The following is a 24525-nucleotide window of genomic DNA, read 5'->3' on the forward strand; positions in this document are numbered from 1 at the left end:
ACTGGGTGTTTTTCCATTAAAATGTCGAAATGTGAAACCACGTTAAGTAAACTCATGCTACCATATCCTCACTGACTATTTACTCCAATGTATGTAACGAATGCCATGCAAATTTGTAAATGCTATGAAAATTGTCAAAATTGTGTGTTATTTTTTATGAATTTAACTAAAACTGTATTCAAACTTGTTGTCACATGTTACATAAAGAGCTTCTTATATAATTATAACAAATTTCTGTTTATCAATAAAAACTATCGATATTAAAATAACATTAATGTGTCGAAATTAAAAATACATAATACTATAGCCTTAGTACAAACTTATTTACATACTGTAAATAATTTTTAAAGTGCTGTCTTCTCAAGAATTTGTGTGACCAATTACTAAAATGTAGTGCCTTTTTTTTCTCAAATATACTATGAATATACTGTGTAAATGCAATATATGACATGCAAATTAAGATTATATTATGAACAAATTCATAATAACTGTGTGTTTTTCCATTAAAATGTCAATATGTGAAACCATGTTAAGTAAACTCATACTACCATATCCTCACTTACTATTAACCTACAATAATGCAAATATTTGCCTATTCACCTACAATAATGTAATTACCTTAACTCCAATGCTTGTAATGAACGCCATGCAAATAATGTAAATGTTATGATAATTGTCAAAATTGTGTGTTATTCCTATTGTATATAACTTAAACTGTATTCAAACTTGTTGTCACATGTTACATAAAGAGCTTCTTATATAATTATAATAAATTTCTGTTTATAAATAAACAATTATCCATAAAATAACATCATGTGCCAAAACAAGTAATTAAAAAAACATAATACTTAAGCCATAGTACAAACTTATTTACACACTGTAAATAATTTATAAGGTGCTTTTTTCTTATTAATTTATGTGACCAATTACTAAAATTGTGTCTCTTTTTTTCCTTTTTTCCCCAAATATATAATGAATATACTGTGTTAATGCAATATATGACATGCAAATTATGTATATGTTATGAACAATTCGATTATTACTGTGTGTTTTCCATTAAATTGTCAATATGTGAAACCATGTAAAAGTATTGAAAATTGTCAAAATATTTTATTTTATTTTCCTTCAATGCCACCATCAATATATCTCCACCTTGCATGCATATATACCTACAACATGTAAATATGTACTACATGAGGTTCTATTTACAGTAACAATACAAAATTTATATAAAATCTCAATAATAACACTAACATGTAAATGTAATATACCACAACCATGTTTACTACTTCCTTAAATAATGTTAATGTCTTTTAACATCCCATTTTCTTAATTAAACTTGTAAAAAATTGTTTAGATTTATATTAACAAATGTGTCTTCTCTAAAGGGTTATCTACATGTACATACTTCATATGCTACCCGTATTCTAAAAAATACTATATTTGTTTAAAATTACTTATGTAACTTCTAAAACTAATAAAAAATGATACTACTCATATAAAGCAATTATTGTATAAGGCATTATCTATTGTCAACCATTAAGCAATACTGCTCTGCACTACACCACCTTTAATATACCTGCTGATTAGCATTATGCATACTGTATTCAAACTTTTTCTAAATCTGATTGAATAATAAATTGCATCACTGCTAGGTTCATGCACAATTTAAAATCCACTTAATTGTTGCCACAGACACACACAATAAATCAAACTTAAATAAACCATGAAAACATTACACATGGCAGGTAACTTGTTTTAAACTTCAGTGTTGGCACAAGATAGATCTAAATCTCAATAGATTGCTAAAATCAATCTTTAACTGTGGATATGCACATCTTGTAAAAATTGCTATCACAAACTTTGAATTCATTCTGATAATGATTAAAAGCTAGCAAACTGTCGGTATGCAACGTGCTATTGGCGAAATATCCACGTACACGGGGGATTTTTAGATTCATTAGACGGTGAGTGTTTCAAATATTAAAATAATATGTATTACTAGAATATACAGCGCGGATGTAATTTGATTGGTAAATTCTTATTGAATTTCTTTTCTTTGATTAATACTTTAATCTGAATTTTAAAAAATATTGGACGAATTCTTAATATTTTTAATGATTTCTTACAATATATGCATTGTTTTTAATGATGTTACCAAACTCGGTTGGAAATATTTAAAGAAGAAAACGTTTGTATGTATTATTACATTACGAATGGGTGTGTCAGTGATTATAAACAAGAGGGCCATGATGGCCCTGTATCGCTCCACTGTTTTTTCTTTGCGAAAAAAAACGTGCAATGCGCATGGGTTGAAATGTACTCAAGCATGTGACTTTCTCTTTCTATCCCTTGTCCCACTGGGCGCTTAAAGCCCGGGAATGGTTGCACAGGTCCTTTGCTTATAACGTAGGTACATTTATCTCTCCAAAAGATATTGTCGTTCTTTCTATTTCACATATTTTTAAATGCTGAAGATCAAATCTACGCATTAGATTTGAAACAGATTCACAAGACCCATAGGAATCAAAATGCCTTAACCCTTTACCAAACAACACATTTTGGACTTTCCCAATTTGAAAGAGGTTGCAGACGGCAATTGAAATAAAATGGAATATGAAGGAAATGATCAGGTAGGGTAGAAATAATTGTGATAACAGGCGAAATTGCTCATCAACCCGCACATCCCTCAGACCAACAGGCCTGAGAATATTATGATAATCTAAAGATTATTTCTTTATATTTATAAATGTATTTAATTAAGTAATACATTTGACTTCTAAGATCAATTCATAACTTATTTTAAGAAAATTATAAAATGGTCAGAAATATATATGGATTTTTGAGCAATTGACAATCATATCAACAATTCATGAGTCACGATTCACAAATTGAACAATGAATCATTCGTTATTAAAAAGCAGCATATACGATAGTATAGTTTACAAGAACATTGCACTTCATTACTTTCAACACCTTCTCTTGGATACAAAGTTTGAGTTTACCGTGCAGTATCATATATTGACTTTTCTTGAAATAATTATGTTCATGGAAGTTGTGTTTTTAAAATCAATAATATATTATTAAACTGGTTTTTTTAAAACTACAAAAAAGACATGAAATTAACATGTCATCCAAAACATTTTCATCCGGATATATGGTCACTTCGACATATTTAAATAAAACCCGACTTTTTTCAGTTTATAAGAAAAACATTCATAACACATGTTCTTACTTCAATGCCTTTGTAAGCAGTCACCATCTGACCTAAAATGGCACTAAATGACAGGGTTTTATCTCATGTTTACAAGATGTTGATGTTGTTGTTGGTCACAGCCAAACGGCCGCAGTAATCTCCACTGGTAAACATCTTATGTTCAGTTTTGTGACCCCCGGGGCCGGGTCAAATTTGAGCCCAGGGGAATAATTTGAACAAATTTGGTAGAGGACTATTAGACAGCACTACATACCAAATTTAGTAGCCCTAGGCTCTATAATTAAGAACAAGAAGATTTTTAAAGTTTGCACAAAATAGGCCTTATTTAAGCATATGTTCATTTTTGTGACCCCTGGGGCAAGGTCAAATTTGTTCCTAGGGGCATAATTTGAACAAACTAAGTAGAGAACTATTAGACTACCTACCGAATTTGGTAGAAATAGGCCCAATGGTTATGGACAAGAAGATTTTTATAGTTTGCACAAAATTGGCCCAATATAAGCATATGTTCAATTTCGTGACCCCTGTGGAACGGTCAAATTTGATCCCAGGGACTTAATTTGAACAAACTTGTTAGAGGACTATAAGATGTCATTACATACCAATTTTGGTAGCGCTATACCATACGGTTATGGACAAGAAGAGTTTTAAAGTTTGCACAAAATAGGCCTTGTATAAGCAAATTTTCGATTTTTTGACCCCCCAGGGCAGGGTCAAATTTGACCCCAGGGGCATAAATTGAACAAACTTGGTAGAGGACTATTAGATGTCACTACATACCAAATTTGGTAGCCCTAGGCCCAATGGTTATGGACGAGAATATTTTTTAAAGTTTTCACAAAATAGGCCTTATATAAGCAAATTTTCAATTTTTTGACCCCCGGGGCAGGGTCAAATTTGACCCCAGGGGCATAATTTGAACAAACTTGGTAGAAGACTATAAGATGTCACTACATACCAAATTTGGTAGCCCTAGGCCCAATGGTTATGGACAAGAATATTTTTTAAGTTTGCACAAAATAGGCCTTATATAAGCAAATTTTCAATTTTTTAAACCCCCGGGGCAGGGTCAAATTTGACCCCAGGGGCATAATTTGAACAAACTTGGTAGAGGACTATAAGATGTCACTACATAGCAAATTTGGTAGCCCTTGGCCAAATGGTTATGGACAAACAGATTTTTAAAGTTTTCACAAAATAGGCTTATATAAGCAAATGTTCAATTTTTTGACCCCCCGGGGCAGAATCAAATTTGACCCCAGGGGCATAATTTGAACAAACTTGGTAGAAGACTATAAAATGTCACTACATACCAAATTTGGTAACCCTAGGCCCAATGGTTATGGACAAGAATATTTTTTAAGTTTGCACAAAATAGGCCTTATATAAGCAAATTTTCAATTTTTTAAACCCCCGGGGCAGGGTCAAATTTGACCCCAGGGGCATAATTTGAACAAACTTGGTAGAGGACTATAAGATGTCACTACATAGCAAATTTGGTAGCCCTAGGCCCAATGGTTATGGACAAGAAGACTTTTAAAGTTTGCACAAAATAGGCCTTATATAAGCAAATTTTCAATTTTTTAACCCCCCGGGGCAGGGTCAAATTTGACCCCAGGGGCATAATTTGCACAATCTTGGTAGAGGACTATAAGATGTCACTACATGGCAAATTTGGTAGCCCTAGGCCCAATGGTTATGGACAAGAAGATTTTTAAAGTTTGCACAAAAAAGGCCTTATATAAGCAAATTTTCAATTTTTTAACCCCCCGAAGCAGGGTCAAATTTGACCCCAGGGGCATAATTTGAACAAACTTGGTAGAGGACAATCAGATGTCACTACATCCCCAATTTGGTAGCCCTACGCCATACGGTTATGGACGAGAAGATTTTTAAAAATTGCACAAATAGGCCTTATATAAGCAAATTTTCAATGTTTTGACCCCCTGGGGCAGAGTAAAATTTTACCCCAGGGGCATAAGTTGAACAAACTTGGTAGAGGACTATAAGATGCCACTACATACCAAATTTGGTAGCCCTAGGCCTAATGGTTATGGACATGAAGATTTATAAAGTTTGCACAAAATAGGCCTTATATAAGCAAATTTTCAATTTTTTGACCCCCCGGGGCAGGGTCAAATTTGACCCCAGGGGCATAATTTGAACAAATTTGAAAGAGGTTCACCACAGGAACATTCCTGAGAAATTTCATCAGATTTGGACCAGTAGTATAGAAGAAGATGTTTAAAGAAAAAGTTAACGCACGGACGCACGGACGCACACACGACGGACACAGGACCATGACATAAGCCCCGCTGGCCTTTGGCCAGTGGAGCTAAAAAAATGATATAATAATTGATCCCGTCGCTGAGTTTACTTGAACGAAATCAATAAATAATGTTCATATACTATTGGTCGCACATGTGTGGGTTTTTTCTAAACTCTTAAATGTAAATAATTAAGCTTTTATTTTTAATGTTGTTTAATTTGACAATTTAACAAAAGCATGTCTTCAAAATATATTTAAAGACAGTTAAGAGCAAAATCGAGAAAATATCTGCAAATTGGTAAGGTTTTACATATATCTATGTTAAACAATTTGTGTTATCATACATTTATCGTATTAATTGTAAGTCGACGATTTTTTACAAGCTTTATCAAACACTGGAGCGAACATAAACTATTAAGAAAAGTAATGTTTTATATATAAATTAACTTATCATCAATTAAATACTTATTTCAGTCTAAACATACACACTTGATCTTACAATGTGTATATGTGTGAAAACAATGATTACATCTACGTTTGTTTACTTGGATATGCCTGTAAAACAGGACAAAAAAAATTAACAACAGTCCAGAATCATACCACTGTTTCACATTAAATGTTATATTTATTGTATTTATTTGAAAATCAAATGCATGATCGCAGTGTCGTTATTTTCATAAACAAATTATGTTATCAGTTGGCTAAGATGATAGCGCCCACATTTGATTAAACCATCGATATAAACATTTATATAAATCAGACGTTAGATTCGTACTGTTTACTCTAAGAGAAATTGAATGTTTATCCTTGATTTTGTTTGCATTTAGACGTGCTCTCTCCCATGTGTGTGTGTGTGTGTGTGTGTGTGTGTGTGTGTGTGTGTGAAACATAAATCACTACTTGACTAATTTGTATTCGAACTTTAAAAAGGGGGATAAAATTGCAAATGTGTAGCCTTGCCAAAACACTGCATGTGCTCGCATCAAGGCTTGCTTTGACTCAAAACCATAATATAAAACTTTGACGTTAAGCAACTAGAGACGTGTTGGTTATAATATGTTTAGCATAGTCAGTAGAGAACTTGCGTTGATAGTGTTATTGTTGTTTTTTCACCAAAAAATATTAACACTGACTAAATTCTGTTGATTAAAGGATCCAAATAAGATTTTCTGAAGAGCAATTTATTTCGGGAATTACATGTAAGTTAAGTAAGGGGAAAGTGTAGGATCACAGTTCAGATTAGAGGTAAAAAGGAAAACTGCAAATTTGCCTTTGGTCATATACAATTTGGTGAGAAGTACTGCCAAGTCACTTATAAACACACTTCTGTGATACCCGTCCAGAGAGATGGCACGGTAGAATATAAAAGGGCAGGGTGCAGAACGTTATTTGGTACAAAAGAAGTTGCGAGATTATCTGTACCACTTAAGTATTTTAATAGACGACCTGGTATATATCGTGAACTTCTCCAAAAAGTGTATTTAATGCACTTTAATAAAACGGTATTTTGTTCTTAAATGCGCATTTAATACACTTGAAAAACGCTGAAAGAAATCTTTAATAGAATAAATGCATTCTGTTCAACCTTTTATTCTTCACTAATACACGTAAGTGTGTTAAAAGTATATTTCCCTTTTTGAAAAATACATTTGCATTTAAGGTGTGTTATAAGAATATTTTTAGATGCATTTCAGCACGTTTTGCAAAAATACAGATCAAAGTAAAATACACAACAAGTGTATTAAATGTGCATTGAATGCGTATGTGTCTCATGCAGAGCTCCAGATATTTTTTTAAGATAAAAGAGTACTTCACTCATGACTTTTTAAGCTGATGAGTAAAATACAAAATCAAAGACTTTTGCAGGAGATTTAAAATACTCCCGCAAAAGTCTTTGATTTTGTATTTTATAAATTTTTTATACATAATGCAGAAAACATGTATTAATTATAAAGAACATCAACTCTTGTTTACATAAACATGCATTTTGAAATGGCTGATCAAATAATCCGAATTGGGGCACTGTTGGTCCAACTGATAATTGCACAAAATGTGTATGCCAATTTTTATGAAGATTTTTTTCACTCATCAAAAGTATAATTCATGCGTATTTGGCAATTTTCCATTAGTATTTTACGCAAATACGCATCTTTTCTGGACCTTTGGTCTCATACTAATTCCTATGTATGAGCATTACACTTAATATGGTTTGCTTGCGGTAGAAATAATTTATTTTATATTGCTATTATGTCAAAATAAAGCTCACTTCGCAGTTCAATGTGATTTTTAATTAAACACACCGTGGAACTTTGGAATAAAACAACAATCTTGTAATAATGCTTTTCAAAAAGTATCTCATATGCTGTTTTACCTGTTTTACTTATGAATCGTGACACATAATTAGTAAAAACTATTGAATATGCACTTTGATTATACATTATTATGGATGCGTAATTTGATTTTTTTTTATCCTAAAAAAGGAAAAACTGTCGATGTGTGTATGAACACTGCTTAAAAACAAAGTCATAAGGATCAATCATACCTTTACTGATGATGACAATGTCATGGAACAGTGCTCATTGTACATTCAGTATTGACATTATATAACAAAAATACGTTCAGAACATGACATGAACAGTTTATTTTGAGAAAATTACCAATATGATGCCCATTCCAAATGTGATGTCTTAATCTCATATCACTAAAGCATAGCTTATCATTATTTTTAGAGTTAAAGGACACAAAATGACAAAATGACATCATTCTGTCACACGTCTTTTATAATCAAATTCACATGTAAAAGGAACCATGCACTTTATAATCTAGGACTTGTAGTTCACTCGAACATGATGCCATACTTGACTTATTCCTTGAGACTCCAATTGAGGAATACACAATTAAACATATATGTTTTTAGATTTTCAAGGACTGCAAGAATCATGTGCAAAATATTCATTAGTTTAAACATATTTTATTTTAAAAAAGAACAATCATATTATATACAAAGTATGCATATACAGTAACAACTGATTTACATGTTCCGAAAATATATAGGAACGAAAGACCAAGCCTTGTATAGTTCTTTTTCTTACATATTATTTGAACGATTGTAACTTTACGATGGGTGGTAATCATTTTTTAGTAAACAAAAAATAAGGCATTTGAAACAAAAGAAGGAAAGTTGTAATATGGAAGGAGAAAGTTATAATATAAAAAAACAATCTGTAATACAATAAGAGGTAACGAAAAAGGACAGTGAGACAGGGAGCGGACGAAGGAAGCTAATGAAACGTTCCGATATAGTGTGGAACACAGATGTTTGAAAGGTAGCTTTTTGTTACTTTTGATTGTATTTTTTTTTATGTTTTGATGTGACAGATAACTAGGTATTAAATCGTTTACTGTGCTTAATATACGTGTAAACTGAATAAAGAATACGAGTGTTTTTCTGATAGTCAATACTTTCATCTCCATACAATAATTTGTTTGGAGATGTAGGTGCCAATCGGGTAATTGCATTGATTAGAACTTCTCGTTGTTGCCTGAAGCGGTCGCATTCTAGAAAATAATGATATACGGCTTCGATTGCTCCACACCTACATAAATATGGAGCGGTATTCATGTCCAAATTGTAATGCGCAATGTAGAACCCGCTAAGTGCCCAATGCTTAATGCTAAACGACAAACTGCAATACTTCTAACGCTTGACTGCAATTCGAATACGAAACTAAATATTAAAACTTGTTTCTTTATATTATAAATTAATTAACTAATTAAATTGTTTTTTACTCCCAAACTAGCCTTAATGACAGCAGCGTATTTTAATTAAAGAGATCATGAAAAACACGAGCGGTTTAATTGTGTTTTAAGTTATATTAAAGTATCGAGTTTGTAACTCGAAAAAAGAAAAAGTAATTCATCTAGACAACTATGAAAACGGAAGTAACCATTTTGTCTTCTTATTACTTTATTATTATTATAATTATAATCGTCCCGAATATTGTCAAATTGAATTAAATGTGAAAACAAAAAACAGCGTCTCTGCTTCTTTCTTTTGTAATTATGACTGCTTGACCCGGATGTCAGCAAGGGGCCCGTGTGTTATCTGTAACAATCAATGGTAATATAAACAATAGGCAGAGATATTTATTATGCAACTGTCATAACAACAGCACTATAACACACCCCGATCAATATACCGGGGTATTAGATAGTTGACAACACCAAATTGATTTGCTATTTTCACAACACAAAAATATATTGACACATTTTTTCGGAAATGGCCGATTTCGGACATTTATTTTTTAGTGCGTATTTTACTCGGATTTTCAATTTTTACCGATAAATTTTGACCAAACTCGGGGGTGCGTATTATGCACGAGGGCGTATTATATTCGTGGATTTACGGTACTGTCCGTATAGTTTTAGTGTGAGCGTTAGCTCACACTAATTTTACAGAGCATATTTTGCAAATCAGAATGTGCTTAGAAGCCCTAACTACGCTATGGAAAGACAACCACTGCCTGTTACAGCAGACGACAAATGCTACGAGCGTCTGCTAGGAAAGATAACGACCACATTTGCCTGTTTATAGTTCACCACTGGTACACTGCGGTGGGTTTATATGACTAATAGTGTTTAACAGCTTGTAAGATGAGATTGGCCAGTGTAGTGTTTATCATTGAAATCTGTACATATTTGCTGCTTTCAGGGAAAACGGGGCTTAATGCATGTCAAATAAGATAAGCCTGTGCAAACTGATTAGCCTGTGCAATGCGCACAAGCTTATCAAGGACGATATTTCTGATTTTGTAATGTGTTTCGTTTAAAGAGAGTCTCTGGTACTGGGGATAACAATTAACGCATATGCAGTAAGCCCTGTTTTCCCAAAATGAAGCTTAAATTATATTTTTTATTAATGATTTTAAAAAAACACATCTGGACCTGCACACTCTTTATAAATTTGAATGGGTTGTGTTCATTTAAATCTTGCAATATAAAAAGCTATAACATAATTTTTTAAACTGAGTTGCGTCTAAACTAATACAACAGCGAACACCTACAGCGCTTTCGGCGCTTTGATTAGGCAATGTTCTAAACCGCTAATGCTTGATGCTAAACGATAAATCGCAATACGCTTGACTGCAATTCGAATACAAAACTAATACTTGTCATAGCTAGCTGTAACTGAAACGGTATTGACATAAATTGTCTCCCTTCAAGTTTGTCAGTTGTAGCATGGAGTTACTTGCCACTAGTTGACGAGCGGTTAAAAGGTGACATTAATTAAAGTTTTGTAAGGATTCATTTCATAGACTGCATGATTTTTAACGAAAACATAGATAAGCATGGTTGTTTGCCGTAAATCTCGTAAGCTAATTATTTTACTAGAGTTGCGACACCTTAAGGGTTTCGCGGGATGGAATGAGTGGGGACTAAAAAATGTGGGTACGACAATTTTGGGTAATAAAAATGTGGGTACGAACATTTTGGTTACGAAAAAAATGTGGGTACGAAAATTTTGGGTACGAAAAAACTATGCCAAAAAATAATTTGGGTACGAAACAAAAATTTTGGCAAGAAAAATATGGGTACGAACAAAAAAATGTGGATACAAAAATTTTCGGTACAAAAAGTTTATGCCAAAAATAATTTGGGTACAAAAAAAAACATTAGGAACGAAAATTGTGGGTAAGAAAAAAATGTGGGTACGAAAATTTTATTTCCATCAAGGCTATTGTCAAGCAATATGGTCCCCTACCGGCTGCACCATTTTATTTTGATGGGGTCGTGTGCTGTGGATAAAGACTGGAGTACCCGGGGAAAACCACACCTGTCGGGTGTTCTGACCACCAACAAAACTCGCATGCAGGAATCCATTTGGAGTAGCCAGTTCAGCTGATTGTGCAGCCATTATTCGGTCATATTCTCAATGGCAAAACATCTTTTTTCCTCAAATGCAGTAAAAAATGTATATAATTCAATTTAATATCAATGTTCTACGAAATACAGTAATTTTACTCATAATAATTTTTATTTTAAAGGGACTGTCAACCACGAATGACGAAAAAAGAAAAGTTCTAAAGTACCGTATCTTTTTACAATTATAAGTTTATATTGATTAAAATATCACGACTGGTATATTACATTACTTGAAAAAAAATTATATTTTCAGTATATTCGGTAATAAAATTTCGCGATATGAAATCGAAAGTACATCGCGAAAATAGGTGAAATAACGATGTACACACTATAAATAACGCAAGAAGATTGATCATTATATATATATATATATTTGCATTCCTGGGTTTACCACGTGACGATGATGATCAATCTACTGGCGTTATTTATAGTTAACTGGTAGTTACCTGGTAGATATACCAAGTAAAATTATTACCGAATATACTGAAAAAATGAAAACTTAACAACTTTTTTTCAAGTAATGTTATATACCAGTTATGATTTTTGAATCAATATTAACTAATAATTTAAAAAAAAAAAACGTATTTAACAACTTTTCTTTTCTTCGTCGTCGTGGTTGACAGTCTCTTTAAATGAGCATGTGATCTAATGACTTTCAATTATTTTATGCTCTGCTAGTTGAAGAGGCATTAAAAGCTACCATCGTCTATCTGTGCATCTGTCCTCTAAATTACTGATGAGCAGAAATCAGCAGGGAACCCTTTGGAGACATTTCTAGCTATATAAATATTTTAACATACTAAAATTAAATAATAATTGGGATTATTCTCAATTTTGTAACTTACCAAGTTGAATTATGTTTGTTGGAAATACTAAAAGTTACTGGCTTTTTTAGGAGATTGTCTGTTGTTTTCAACATTTTGTCAGAGAAACAAATTTTGTTGATTAGTGGTTACTTCCATAAGCACTAGCAGGCATATGGTAATGCGATAATATAAAGCTTGCATAAATATGATAGGTAAGGAATCGATAGAAAAAGCAAAATCCATAGGAAACAGTGATAAGTTATGTCCGCCTTCCGAGTCGTGCACTTTGAGAATCTGGTTTTTAAGCTCCTACATTCGAAGACTAGTAAAAGGGTATTAAGAGTTTCCCATGTCCGCCTAACCGTCCGAAGTTATGTCAAGTTCAAATCAGTAGGGCATCGGTGCCCTTTAGACAAATTTCTAGTCTGAAAACGGTTTCTTGCCCTCCATTGTTTTATTTTTTGCTGTATGCATGTAAATATCGTTTTGGCATGACAAACATATATTTTATGGCCTGTTTAAAGTGGGTGTGCAAAACATTTTCATCACCGAGTGTCTCTAGTTTGAAATGTCAACACTGGTGGTTAGGAAGTGGCAATGATGCTTGAGGTTGTTTTTCTTGTTTTCCTGCATATATTTCATTCAAAAAGATGTTTGCACTAATTTATTTTTAAGTCATAATCCACGTGTAAGCGTTGGTTATTGCTGTAATAACTAACGGTTTGGAGTTCCGATGTGTAGTGATTAAACAACGAGGGCGTAGCCCGAGTGGTTTGGTAACAAGCATCGGAACGACAAACCGTTGGTTATTACCGCAATAACCCACGCTTACACATCGATTATTTCGATTCTAACACGATTTTATTAATAAGTTATCTGCGATTTGAAGGTTATAAATGAGAATTATATTGACCTAACTTCTTCCACTTTATCGTGAAAATCAAATGACGTTGACTTTGTTTATAAACAGTTCGCGGACAATCAAAGTGACGTTATACTAAATTGTAAACATAAACACATATTTTGCTTATTAGATCTAATGAAAATTAAAGGGAAATAACCATAACAAAAAATACATTAAATGAACGAAGCATGACTTTTTAGTACTATTTTGGTTGAAGTGAACTGCAGAACGCGGAAATTTATTTCTTTTTCCGAATCTCGCGTTAGCGCCGTGCATTTTACTGAAATAATATTGTGACTATCTGTCCCTAAGAAAAATGTCGACAACCATGTTTTGCACACGTCACTCAATATTTGAATCCATGTATTCGAATTGCAATAATTTCATTTCTATTAAGCATTGATCTATATACGAAAATAAACAATCGCAACCTTATTTTAAGTAATTGTGTGAAACATTAAAAAGCTTGCTGAACGCAAATTTATCGTTTGATGACGTCATTAAGTAGAGCTGACATCAAGTTAAGTTTCGTTATCGAATTCAGTTTAGCGTGTATTGCGGTTTTGCGTATTGCGGTTTACAGTTAAGCATTAGGCGATTAGCGGTTGCAATATTGCAAATTGCCGATCTTAAACAGTCAATATCATAACAAGACACTTGAAAAGCGGAATGGAAATAACCGAGAGAAAAGTACATTTACACACATTTCAAAAGTGTTTGAATAACATTGTTCATAAAAGATAATAAACAAGCATAACAAGTTTGTAATAATGCGCATTACAATGTTTACATGATTACCGCTCCATACATAAGGTGACTGAACAATATTGCACATATAAAGGTCTTGATTTAATAAACTACATCGAGTTATGAGTCTAGAATGGAGCATTTGTTTGCGCCTTTCGCCATAGTAGCACAGTAAATTGGGTTTAGTAGTATCTCTAGAAAGGAGCATTTTACACGAGTGAAGAGAATCAGCATTACGTGCTTCTAGTGGGAGATTGTTCCATTTTGTTAATGCGGATGGTACGAATGAGTTTGATTATGAGGTAATGCGAGCTGTTACATTTTTAATGTTTGCTCCATTACGTAATGGATACGAAATGTTTTTTTGGACCAGGAACTAAAGATATAAGGTACGCCGGTGAAAGGTTGTTATTAATTTTGTACATGAGAATAAGTTTATGATTTCGGCGCCTTTCATTTAGTTTCTCCCACCCAACTTTTTTTTATAGAGCTCATTATGGAGACAAGTTTGGAACAGCCCGATACAATTCGCGAAGCTTCAGTTTGAATTTTTTCTAAATCATCTTTTTCAATTAGCAGCTATCGTCAAAAACAACATCAGAATATTCAAGTATGGGTCTTATAAATGAGCGAAATATGACTTCCAACGCTTTCCAGTCAAGAGCATGTTTAAGTTGACGCATAATATTTAGCATTGTCCATGTTTTGTTCTTTATATGTGCAATATGTTCGTACCATGAGCAGTCATAGGTCAAGTGGGGTCCTAAGTATTTATGAACACAAACTTCAGGGATAGTTACGTGTTGCATTGTGAGCGGAGGGTAGATAGGCTTGTTTAGTTTTCGAGATATGATGAGAGATTCTGATTTAGATGAATTAAATGTTACCAGCCATTGTTGAGCCCAGTCAGCCCACGTATTTATTCGGTCAATATCAGCTTGCATTTAAGCGGGACTGCACGATTTTTATATGTGTTAAATTGTAATATATTGATAACAATATGATACAATAACACAACATAAGAAAGAAGTATACATTGAAGACGAATTTTATAAAATGCAGCCAAGACAAATTAGCGCCCCGAGCCGATTGTGGCGAATATATTTCGTACATATTTTCCTACAATAACCGAAGCATTCGTCTTTTTATTAGGATCGGAGTTAGTGTTCGTGTGTCGTATGAATAGATATCGTTGCAGGAAATTGAAAATGATCCGTAAAACTAAATTTAGATTCATATCGTACATGCATGCTGGCGAATTCGACTGTACTGACATGTTCGATTTCAGAATTAAATATATGGCTTATTTCGCATTTTTCGACACATTTTCTTCTTAAATTTTATTTTAATTTATATTGAAATATATGTATAATAAGTTTTTAACACATTTTATATAAATTCATAAATATTTGAAAAAATCGTGCAGTTCGTCTTTTAGGTTGCTGTCTGATCAGGAGAATTGACAATCATATACAGGCTTGTATCGTCTGCAAAGAGATTAACACATGAGTGGATATTCGATACAATGCCATTTATGTATATTAAAACATTAGCGTTTCAAGAATAGATCCCTGTGGGACACCTGTAGATATCTTTGCAAATCTTGATTCAACCCCTTGATGAATCACCTTCTGTTTTCTGTCAGACAGAAGAAGTTGAAAATGTGCTTATAGAGTATCTTCTCAAAACCTTTTCAAAAGTATTTAACAGAGATATAGGTCAATAATTAGATAGCAAAGATTGTTCGCCTTTTTTTAATACTGCACATACATTTGCTTTTTTTTCAAATTTCTTGCATTTGGAAAGACTATCATTTAGAAGATTACAAATATTCATTTTTGAAGCAACCTTATATTATATAATGCTGAAATAGACAATTATTTAACACAATGAGTAAAATTATTACGTTATAAAAAATGAAAAATAATGCCATGTGTACGATTATTAATGTTGTATTAATTAATAGCATAATAATACACAGTATGTTTATTTATGACAAACTTTTAACGTTCGTTGTGTGTGTTTTTTAAACAAAATTCACCGACTTTTTAAAAACAAACAAATACATTAGTAATGTTATTAATAATCAACCGAGTCATTTATTTGAGTCAAACAGTGTTTATAGATAACATTTGATCTCAGGTCTTTTTAGCAAGTACTAGATTTGTTTATGATAGTCTGCATTAATAAGATTCTGCATGTTCTGTTTTCACATCTCTTTCTCAAACTGAACAACTATTTATTATTTTACATCGCGAAATGTGATAAATCCATTTTCCCTTTTTACTTGGATAATTTTGTAAGAACTTAAATTTAATTTCAAAAGTGGTCAATTATGTGGTAAAATGATATTTGAAAAGAATATGCCACTACTTTATAATCATAATTTTAAAATGAAAAATAGTCATATTGATATGAAAAGTTTATATGAAAGAGGTATCCGTTTTGTTAGAAACATTATGATAGAAAGTGATTTATTTCCAAAGAATCTCTGGATATACTTTCAGGAACACATGTTATTTTCCTGTTATACCAGGAATTAACTAGCATTATACGAAGGTACATTGGAAATTATCATAACATGTCAAATTTAAACAACAAAGCCCAAGGCCCTATATTGTCGACTTATATAAAAAAAAAAGGTAACCAGTCCTAAAGAAGACAAACATATTTATGGTGTTCAATTTAAATAGGGATACATATATTAGATGGTTAGTGTAGAATAATCCACAGAATCTTGGGAACAGAATCTCTTATGTTCAAGATGAAAATCGTTGCCAACGATCTATGTACATTCTGTTATAATGAAATAGAAAACATAACACACTTGTACTGGTTCTGCCCCTATACTTAAGAAATCGTTAATTTGCCGTTGAAATCATCATGAGAAGTAGACATAGCTTACTTAATCAGCTGACATGTCAAGATCTAATACTTGGGATTACAAATTCAAAAATGACTGATATAAACAGTGTGTGCCTTGAAATTAAACGGTACATTTTTGTCAAAAGAAAAAAAAAGAAATCCCTCAAAATTTGGACTTGTAAATAGCATGAAGCAAACATTTGAAATATACAAAACTACAATAACAACAGAAGAAGAATAAAAAACTGGTCATTAGTCAAAACATTTTCAGACATCCTCTACAACTACTTTATTACTCATAACACCTAATATATGTATAGTGCATCACATCTGAACTTTGTTAAATCTGCACTATAAATGTTATACACATAATGCAATTCAGCAATTAAATAATTCATTTTACTTATGTGCATACATGTATTATTTATAGAAAAAAGATATGCATGCATACAGGTGTAACTTTATTTTAATATGTAAACCAATGTTTTTTTTCTTTGTTTTTTTTCTTTAAAAAAAGAAGAAAAGTATATGTTAATTGTTAAACATGAATGGGATATAATTGCAACTATGTTTATACCAATTAATGTGAATCTTTAATCTATTAAGTATATACAGGGTTTTTTTCTTTTCTTTTTTTCTAATTTGAAACATGTGTTGTATATAAATCTTGGATTACTACTTCTATGGCTATACACACCCTACATGTATGTGTTTATGACCATCTATGTATGTTGCGCGAATTTTACATGAATGTTATATGAATGTATGTATTACTATGTGGCAAAAATCAAATGTATGCACACACACAAAAAGCTAGGGTGATGTTTATAAAGAAAAAAAGATATTTGAAAAGTAAATTATTTGTATTAAAGGTCAAAGTGCACAACAAATGAACATCGTCAGTGCTCCTTTCATCAAAATTTTGGCAGAAAGATTAACGCTTGTTCAACGCGTTTTAATATATACTGTCTACCACTAATCATAAATTATGTCATTAAGAAAATGTTATAAATGGCGAATGATGTAGATAGAGAAGGTTTTTGCGAAGTTGTATTTAAATTAAAGCAATTATTGAACATAACAATGTAAAGAATAGTCTTTGTTTTATGACTACGGGCACTGAGTTAAGTGCCCTTGCCCTTGAACAAAGGTATAGTAATGACAGCGAGGTAAAGGGTATATAAGTCAAGCTTGTGCTCAGAGGTTATTAGTCAAGTTTATGCACTATGGTTTATTTTAAAAGTTTATGCCGTAGGGGGTAAACGTCAAGTTAATCCCGTATGAGGTATTTATCAAGTTTATGCCCTAGGGGTTATTTGTCAAGTTTATGCCATAAGGGTCATATGTCAAGTTCATGTAGTAGAGGCTATTTGTCAAGTTTATGAACTAGGGGGCATAAGTCAAGTTTATGCCACAGGGTGTTCAAGTCAAGTCTATGCCCTAGGGAGGCATAAGTAAAGTTTATGCCACAGGGAGTACTAGTCAAGTCTATGCTCTATGGGGAAATTAGTCATTTTTATACAAAGTCTCTAGTTTACCTTTGTTTTCATTATTTTAGTTTTAACCGCCGGCATGAAGTTTTCAAAACTGTTTTATCTGATTGGTTCAGCTGTGCTGATATCAGTATTCTACATCATTTACAAAAATCAGACGCAACCAATCACTGCAGCGAATGTTTGCATGCAAGACCCGCCTGCCCATCAAAAGTCTCCGAATCTCCAGGGCTCATTTTCAGCGGAACGGCGTTCGGCGATCCACGAACAGAGCTTTCTGCCCATGGTATTTTCTCAAGACAGAAATTCGTCTTTTGATTACAAGGCCGCTATGCAGGCGCTTAACGAGGCCAAGGTCAGTCATGATGACCCGCGATTGATTCGGCTGATTCAGGATTACTACATCGAGCCTCCGTTTCTGGAGCCGTATCATCTTGATAAACCGGAAAGACTTGACCCTTCAAGCGGACAGGCGCCTTTCATCGACAGCAGGCTCAATTATATGGTACATTTTTTATTGTATATATTGTAAAATCATTTGAGCCGTGCTCCGTGAAAAGGGGGTTTAATGCATGTGCGTGAAGTGTCGTCCCAGATTATCCTGTGCAGTCCGCACAGGAAAATAAGGGACGACTCTTTCTGCCTAAACTTGATTTGTGCTAAGAAATTACTTTCTTGAAACGGAAAATATCATAAAAACAGAAAGTGTCGTCCGCACAGGCTAATCTGGGACGACAATTTATGCATATGCATTAAACACCCTTTTCACAGAGCCCGGCCCATATTATTCGTGGGACAATACTTTTCTTTGATATTGTGGGTTGACCGATCCACGAAGGTTACACAAACACATCGGAAAATGGCAGGAGTGTGAATTTTCCAAATTCAGAAATACACGAAACTACATGTACACGATTAAAAAAAAAAACATGCTTTTACAGCATCTCTCGAATATTGTTCTGGTATACCAAAAGGCAAATGAGCTGCAAATAGCAATTCGAGTAACTGATTTATGCTCAGTTATGTCTTACTGTTGGATAGCTTTCGTGATTTCTGTATGAGTGAATGCCATGCATTTCATTGAGTATTGCCCTTTTGTCGAATCTTGTATTGTGTACTTTTCTAGGAGGGAGGCTTCTACGTTGAATGTGGAGCTTTGGATGGGGAGGAGAGCTCAAACACTTTGTTTTTCGAAAAGGTCCGCAAATGGAACGGACTGTTGATTGAGGCCGATCCATCAAACTACCAGGCTTTGAAGTCCAAACATCGAAAGGCTTTCACTATCAATGCCTGCTTGAGTATTCATCCCTACCCGGCCATGGTTAGTTTTTTCCTGAAGTCCAACATCAAAAGGCGTTCACTGTCAATTCCTGCTCGAGCCCTTATCCCTACTAAGCCATGGAAAGTTTACCTTAAGTTCGACATCGAAAAGCTTTCACTATCAATGCCTGCTTTCAAGAGTCCGCTGTCCTACCCGACCATGGTAATGTTCCTGAAGCCCAACATCTAAAAGTTTTCACTATCAATGCCTGCTTGAGTCCTAATCCCTACCCGACCATGGTAACTTTACCTGAAGTCCAACATCGAAATGCTTTCAATATCATTACCTGCTGGTCTGCAGTCCTACCCGGCCATGGTAAGGTACCTGAAGCCCAATATCGAATGCTTTAATTATCAATGACTGCTTGAATCTTCAGCCCAACCCGGCGATGGTAAGTATACCGAATCGCAAACATCGAAAGGATTTCACTATCACCGACTGCTTGAATCTTCGGCCCTACCTGGTCATGCTAAGTTTTCTAGAGTACAAACATCGAAAGGCTTTTATTTTCAATGGGTTTTTGAATCTTCAGCTCTATCCGACCATGTTTAGTTAACAAGGATCAACATTTGAGTCGCGTTCTGGAATAACATTACTTAATACATGTGAGTAAAGTTTTGTCACAGACAAGTCTGTGCAGTCCATGCAAGCTATCATGAACGACCCATTCCTCTTTTATTGTATTTTCGTTTAAAGGGAGTCTCTAACCGAAAATCAAGTTTAGACAGATGTGTCGTCCCTGATTAGCCTTAGCAGACTGCACAGGCTTTTCTGGAATGACGCTTTACGCACATACATTAGGCGTGGCGGGCGCCGTGGTGTAGTGAATATGGTGTCCACCTAGTGACCAGGATGTCTCGGGTTCGATCCTCGCTCTAAGAGCGTTCTTTAGATCTCCCCCATGGACCACCTACTACTGGTTCTAGTCCTAGGAAACGGATTCGAGGGCGTTTCAAATAAGTAGGTAGTACTTTAAATGAAATTGATCTAAAATAAATAGGTTTAAACTAAACATGCATTAAGCAGTGTTTTTCAACTAAAAATAATGATTTTACAGACTACCTTACATCTATAACAGGTGAAATTCAACAAAGCGTTAAACATGGGCCGCATTGTAGACAACAGCGAAGCGAAAGCGTGGATCGTTGCAAATAGGATGTCGCCGGACGAAGTATCCGTTCAGTGCTTCCCCTTGTACTCGTTGCTGCTAGCGATGAACCAGCTCACGGTGAATTTCTTCAGCCTCGATGTCGAGGGGGACGAACTTCGCGTTTTGCAGACAATTCCTTTCGATAAGGTGGACATAAAAATGATGACGATCGAATACATACATGTGGTGGGAAAAGAATTGAGTCTTAAGAATTTCGTGGAACCACAGGGCTACGATATCATTCTGCAGATGTCGCGATGGGATTGGGGTGTTAATGACCTCATTGTTAGAAAGAAGGGCCTTAAGCATTGGCCTTAAAGGTTGGGGTGTTATGGGGAGAATGGGGCTTTATGGCCCTTATTTTGTTTTGGGTCGGGGGCTCGGGTGTTATTCGGGGGTTAGGGGCCGGTTTGTTATTTTTGGAGTGGCATTTGTAAGAAGGGTCTTCATCATTAGGGTTAATGTATTGGTTTGTGTGATGTCTTACAACTCATATTTAGGATTTTTAATGGTGTAGAGTCAGTGATTAAATGAAGTAATTGTTCTGTATTCATTAGAATGGGAGGGGGTAAGTGGTTGATTACTTTGAGGTAGTGATGACAAAGAACTAGTCTTCAGGAGCAGACACAAATCATCAGCTTCATGAAAGGCCGTAGGAAACTAGATTGGATGGGAGGATATATGGGTCAACAATAAAAGAAAGTCTATGCCCTGGTGATTCATGTTTATATTCTTAATGTAGTATGAATCGTGGGGACAAAATATTCCATTCTTAATGTTGAACAAATTGTTGTTGTGACTCAACCATGTATTATTCGTGTAGTATGCATCGTTGGTACAAAATATTCCATTCTTAATGTTGTACAAATTGTTGATGTGACTCAACCTTCCATTCTTAATAAGTATACATCGTGGGACAAAATATTCAATGCTTAATGCCGTACAAATTGTTTTATGACTCAACCTTCCATTCTTAATGAAGTTTACATCGTGAGGACAAAATATTCCATTCTTAATGTTGAATTAATTGTTGTTGTGACTCAACCTTCCATTCGTTACGTAGTATGCATCGCGGGGACTAAATATTCTATTCTCTATGTTTTACAAATTGTCGAGACTCAACATTCCATTCTGAATGTTGTATATAGTGCTGTGGTGACTCAATTTTCCATTCTTAATGTTGTACTTATTTATGTGGTGACTCAACATTTTACCCCATTATTTATGTTGTTTTTAATGTGGGGACTCAACATTCCATTCTTAATTTTGTACTTCTTTCTGTTGCGACTCAACATTCCAATTCTAATGTTGTATTTATTGCTGTGGTGACTGAACGTTCCATTGTTTATATCGTATTAATTGCTGTAAATATAAGTGTCATACGTTCCTAGAAACATAAACCATGTATATTAGTGGATCCTCTTGTATTTAAGTGTGTTTGCAACATTTGCAGAAATTGTTTTTTTGTTTATTCAGTAAAGGTCTGTTCATTTGTTTTTTTGTTTTGTTAAAGAAGTTTTTTCATGATTGAATTTAAATACAGTGTGTTTATGATTGTATTTGTATATAATGTGTTGATGATTGTATTAGAAAAAAAATGTTTATGATTGGATTTGAATACAGTGTTTTTTATTGTGGTTGGATACATTGTGTTTATTATTGTATTTGCTTACGCAAGCAAAACATGTCAATAAGTGTAACATTGCTGGTGCTTTTAATTATAATTAAAATGTTTGGGACAAAAAGATTTATCATAAGATTGCCCAATTGATTATTCTTCCATGCCAGAGATAACAAAAAGAACTTATTTTGGATACATAGGTTGTGAATGTATTTATACAGCACAAGTTAAATAAATACCGCAATATAATAATTGTATATTCACATACTAAAAATATTTAACCATTTATTCGCCAATATGAATGATACAGTTGAATACAAACATTATTAGAATACTAAGAATTTAAATTACAATACAATCAGTCATGTTACAATAATTTATGCCAATGCTATAAAAAATACAACACAAAAATACTAAGGTTAATTAGTCTTAAAAAGAGATTCGACCGATTCCCACAAACTTTGTATCACTATTGGCTAAATGCGTGTTTTGTATAACTGCAGAGGCTATTTTGCAGCTACTTCGAAGACCGTGAGTTGTAGGGGTTACAGGCCCTGTCACGCCGCCAGAACTTTGCTTAAGCGTTCCTTGAGCGGTGAAAAACAATCATCACCGCTCGCTACCGTTCACGACCGTTCACGACCGTTAAACAGAAGTTGGCCCCCGTTAAGGCAGCCGTATACGCTCGGTCACCGCTGATGGTTTCTCCTACCGCTCAGAAAGTTTTGAGCTGCACAAAATATTGCGAGCGGTGAGGAGCGGGCAATTTTCCGCTCCGCCAAAGTTCACCACCGTTCCACCAACGCTCAGTTAAAGTTTGACACCGCTAGACGCAAGTTAGTGGAAGTTTGGGTCCGCAAGGCCAACGCAGAAATCTTGAATGCTGGACAACCGCTGCTTCGCCAGCTTTGCCCGGGCGGTGATTCAACGTTGCACAAACTTTGGTGAAGCGGTTGTAAGCGTTTTTCGAACGGACACGGAATTGCTGATACGGTGTCGGGCGTTGAAGTAGCGATCCATTGCAGTGATGAACTTTGGTTTGGCGTTGGTATTGAGGTGTTGGAGCGGGACTAGAATTTGGCTGTAAATACGGGGAGAAATGAGTCAGGAGTCCATTTTAAATCGAGCTACCGTTGAGTGCAGACCTCATTTTAATTTGCTCAGTTACATTAAAAGTGTTCTACCATGGATGCTGTGAGACTTGTTGTGATTGGTGCTCTAGTCCAGCAGCAGAATCAGAACCTCCTCAGATTGCAACAAGCTGTTGACAGAAGGAGAAGAGAGAGAAGAAGGAGAGACAGAGTTGTGTGGGTCAGACAGTGGATACTGAGAAGGCCTGAACATGGACTGTATCACAAGCTGATGGTGGAGCTAAGGAATGAGGATCCACGAGCCTTCCATCACTTTATGAGGATGCCACCAGCCATGTTTGATGAAGTTGTACAGAGGCTGACCCCCCCCCCCCCCCGATTGACCAAACAAGACACCAATTACCGACCAAGCCTGGAACCTGGTCTCAAAGTGGCAATCATCCTACGGCACCTGGCCTCTGGTAACACCTACAGAAACATGCAATACGCCTGGAGGGTTCCCCACAACACCATCAGTGTGGTAGCTAGAGAAGTGGTAAAGGCCATCATTGAGGAGTACACAGATGAATTGTTGTTTTGCCCAACAACTGAACAAGGATGGAGAGACCTGGCTGACAAATGGTACCAGAGATGGAACTTTCCCCACACAGTTGGTGCCATTGATGGCAAGCACGTGGCCTGTAAAGCTCCTCCTAACTCTGGCTCAGAATTCTACAACTGCAAAGGCTTTTACAGCGTGATCCTGTTTGCCATGGTGGATGCTGACTTCAAGTTCACCTACGTTGACGTCTCAGGCAATGGCTCATCCTCAGACGTTCAGATCTACAATGAAAGTGATCTCCCTCGTGGGCTGGACCAGAACAGGATTCATGCCTTTCCTCAGCCAGACCCCCTACCCAATGACAATTAGAATGTTCCTTACTTCATCATCGGAGATGACGCCTTCTCACTGCGGACCTACCTCATGAAGCCGTACAACACCAGAAAGCTCACCCATGAAGAGCGCATCTTCAATTATCGGCTGTCCAGGGCAAGACGGGTCGTGGAGAACGCAGTCGGCATCCTGGCCAACAGGTTCGTGATTCTGCTAACCACCATGCAACTGTCAGAACCATCGTG

At 34.8% G+C, this 24525-nt stretch overlaps 2 protein-coding genes across 2 annotated transcripts in view; both read left to right on the plus strand.

Moving 5' to 3' along the window:
* The window catches only part of LOC127840691 (uncharacterized), a 50087-nt gene extending 27987 nt beyond the window's left edge, over positions 1–22100 (plus strand). The window contains exons 6-8 of the mRNA XM_052369105.1: positions 18453–18728; positions 19350–19544; positions 20623–22100. Of these exons, the coding sequence (XP_052225065.1) occupies positions 18453–18728; positions 19350–19544; positions 20623–21012 (861 nt within the window). The 3' untranslated portion in view covers positions 21013–22100. The remainder of the gene's footprint in view (positions 1–18452; positions 18729–19349; positions 19545–20622) is intronic.
* Positions 22101–23500: 1400 nt separating this feature from the next.
* On the plus strand, positions 23501–24316 carry LOC127840692 (putative nuclease HARBI1). The gene has a single exon (XM_052369106.1). It carries the CDS (start codon positions 23501–23503, stop codon positions 24314–24316), a length of 816 nt encoding a protein of 271 aa, XP_052225066.1.
* Positions 24317–24525: the final 209 nt, after the last annotated feature.

Source organism: Dreissena polymorpha, chromosome 8 (genome assembly GCF_020536995.1).
Source record: "Dreissena polymorpha isolate Duluth1 chromosome 8, UMN_Dpol_1.0, whole genome shotgun sequence".
Lineage (NCBI taxonomy): Eukaryota > Metazoa > Mollusca > Bivalvia > Myida > Dreissenidae > Dreissena > Dreissena polymorpha.

Bases quoted from the DNA above. Each gene is read 5' to 3' on its own strand.
- LOC127840692 (XM_052369106.1), top strand. From the start codon at position 23,501: ATGGATGCTGTGAGACTTGTTGTGATTGGTGCTCTAGTCCAGCAGCAG.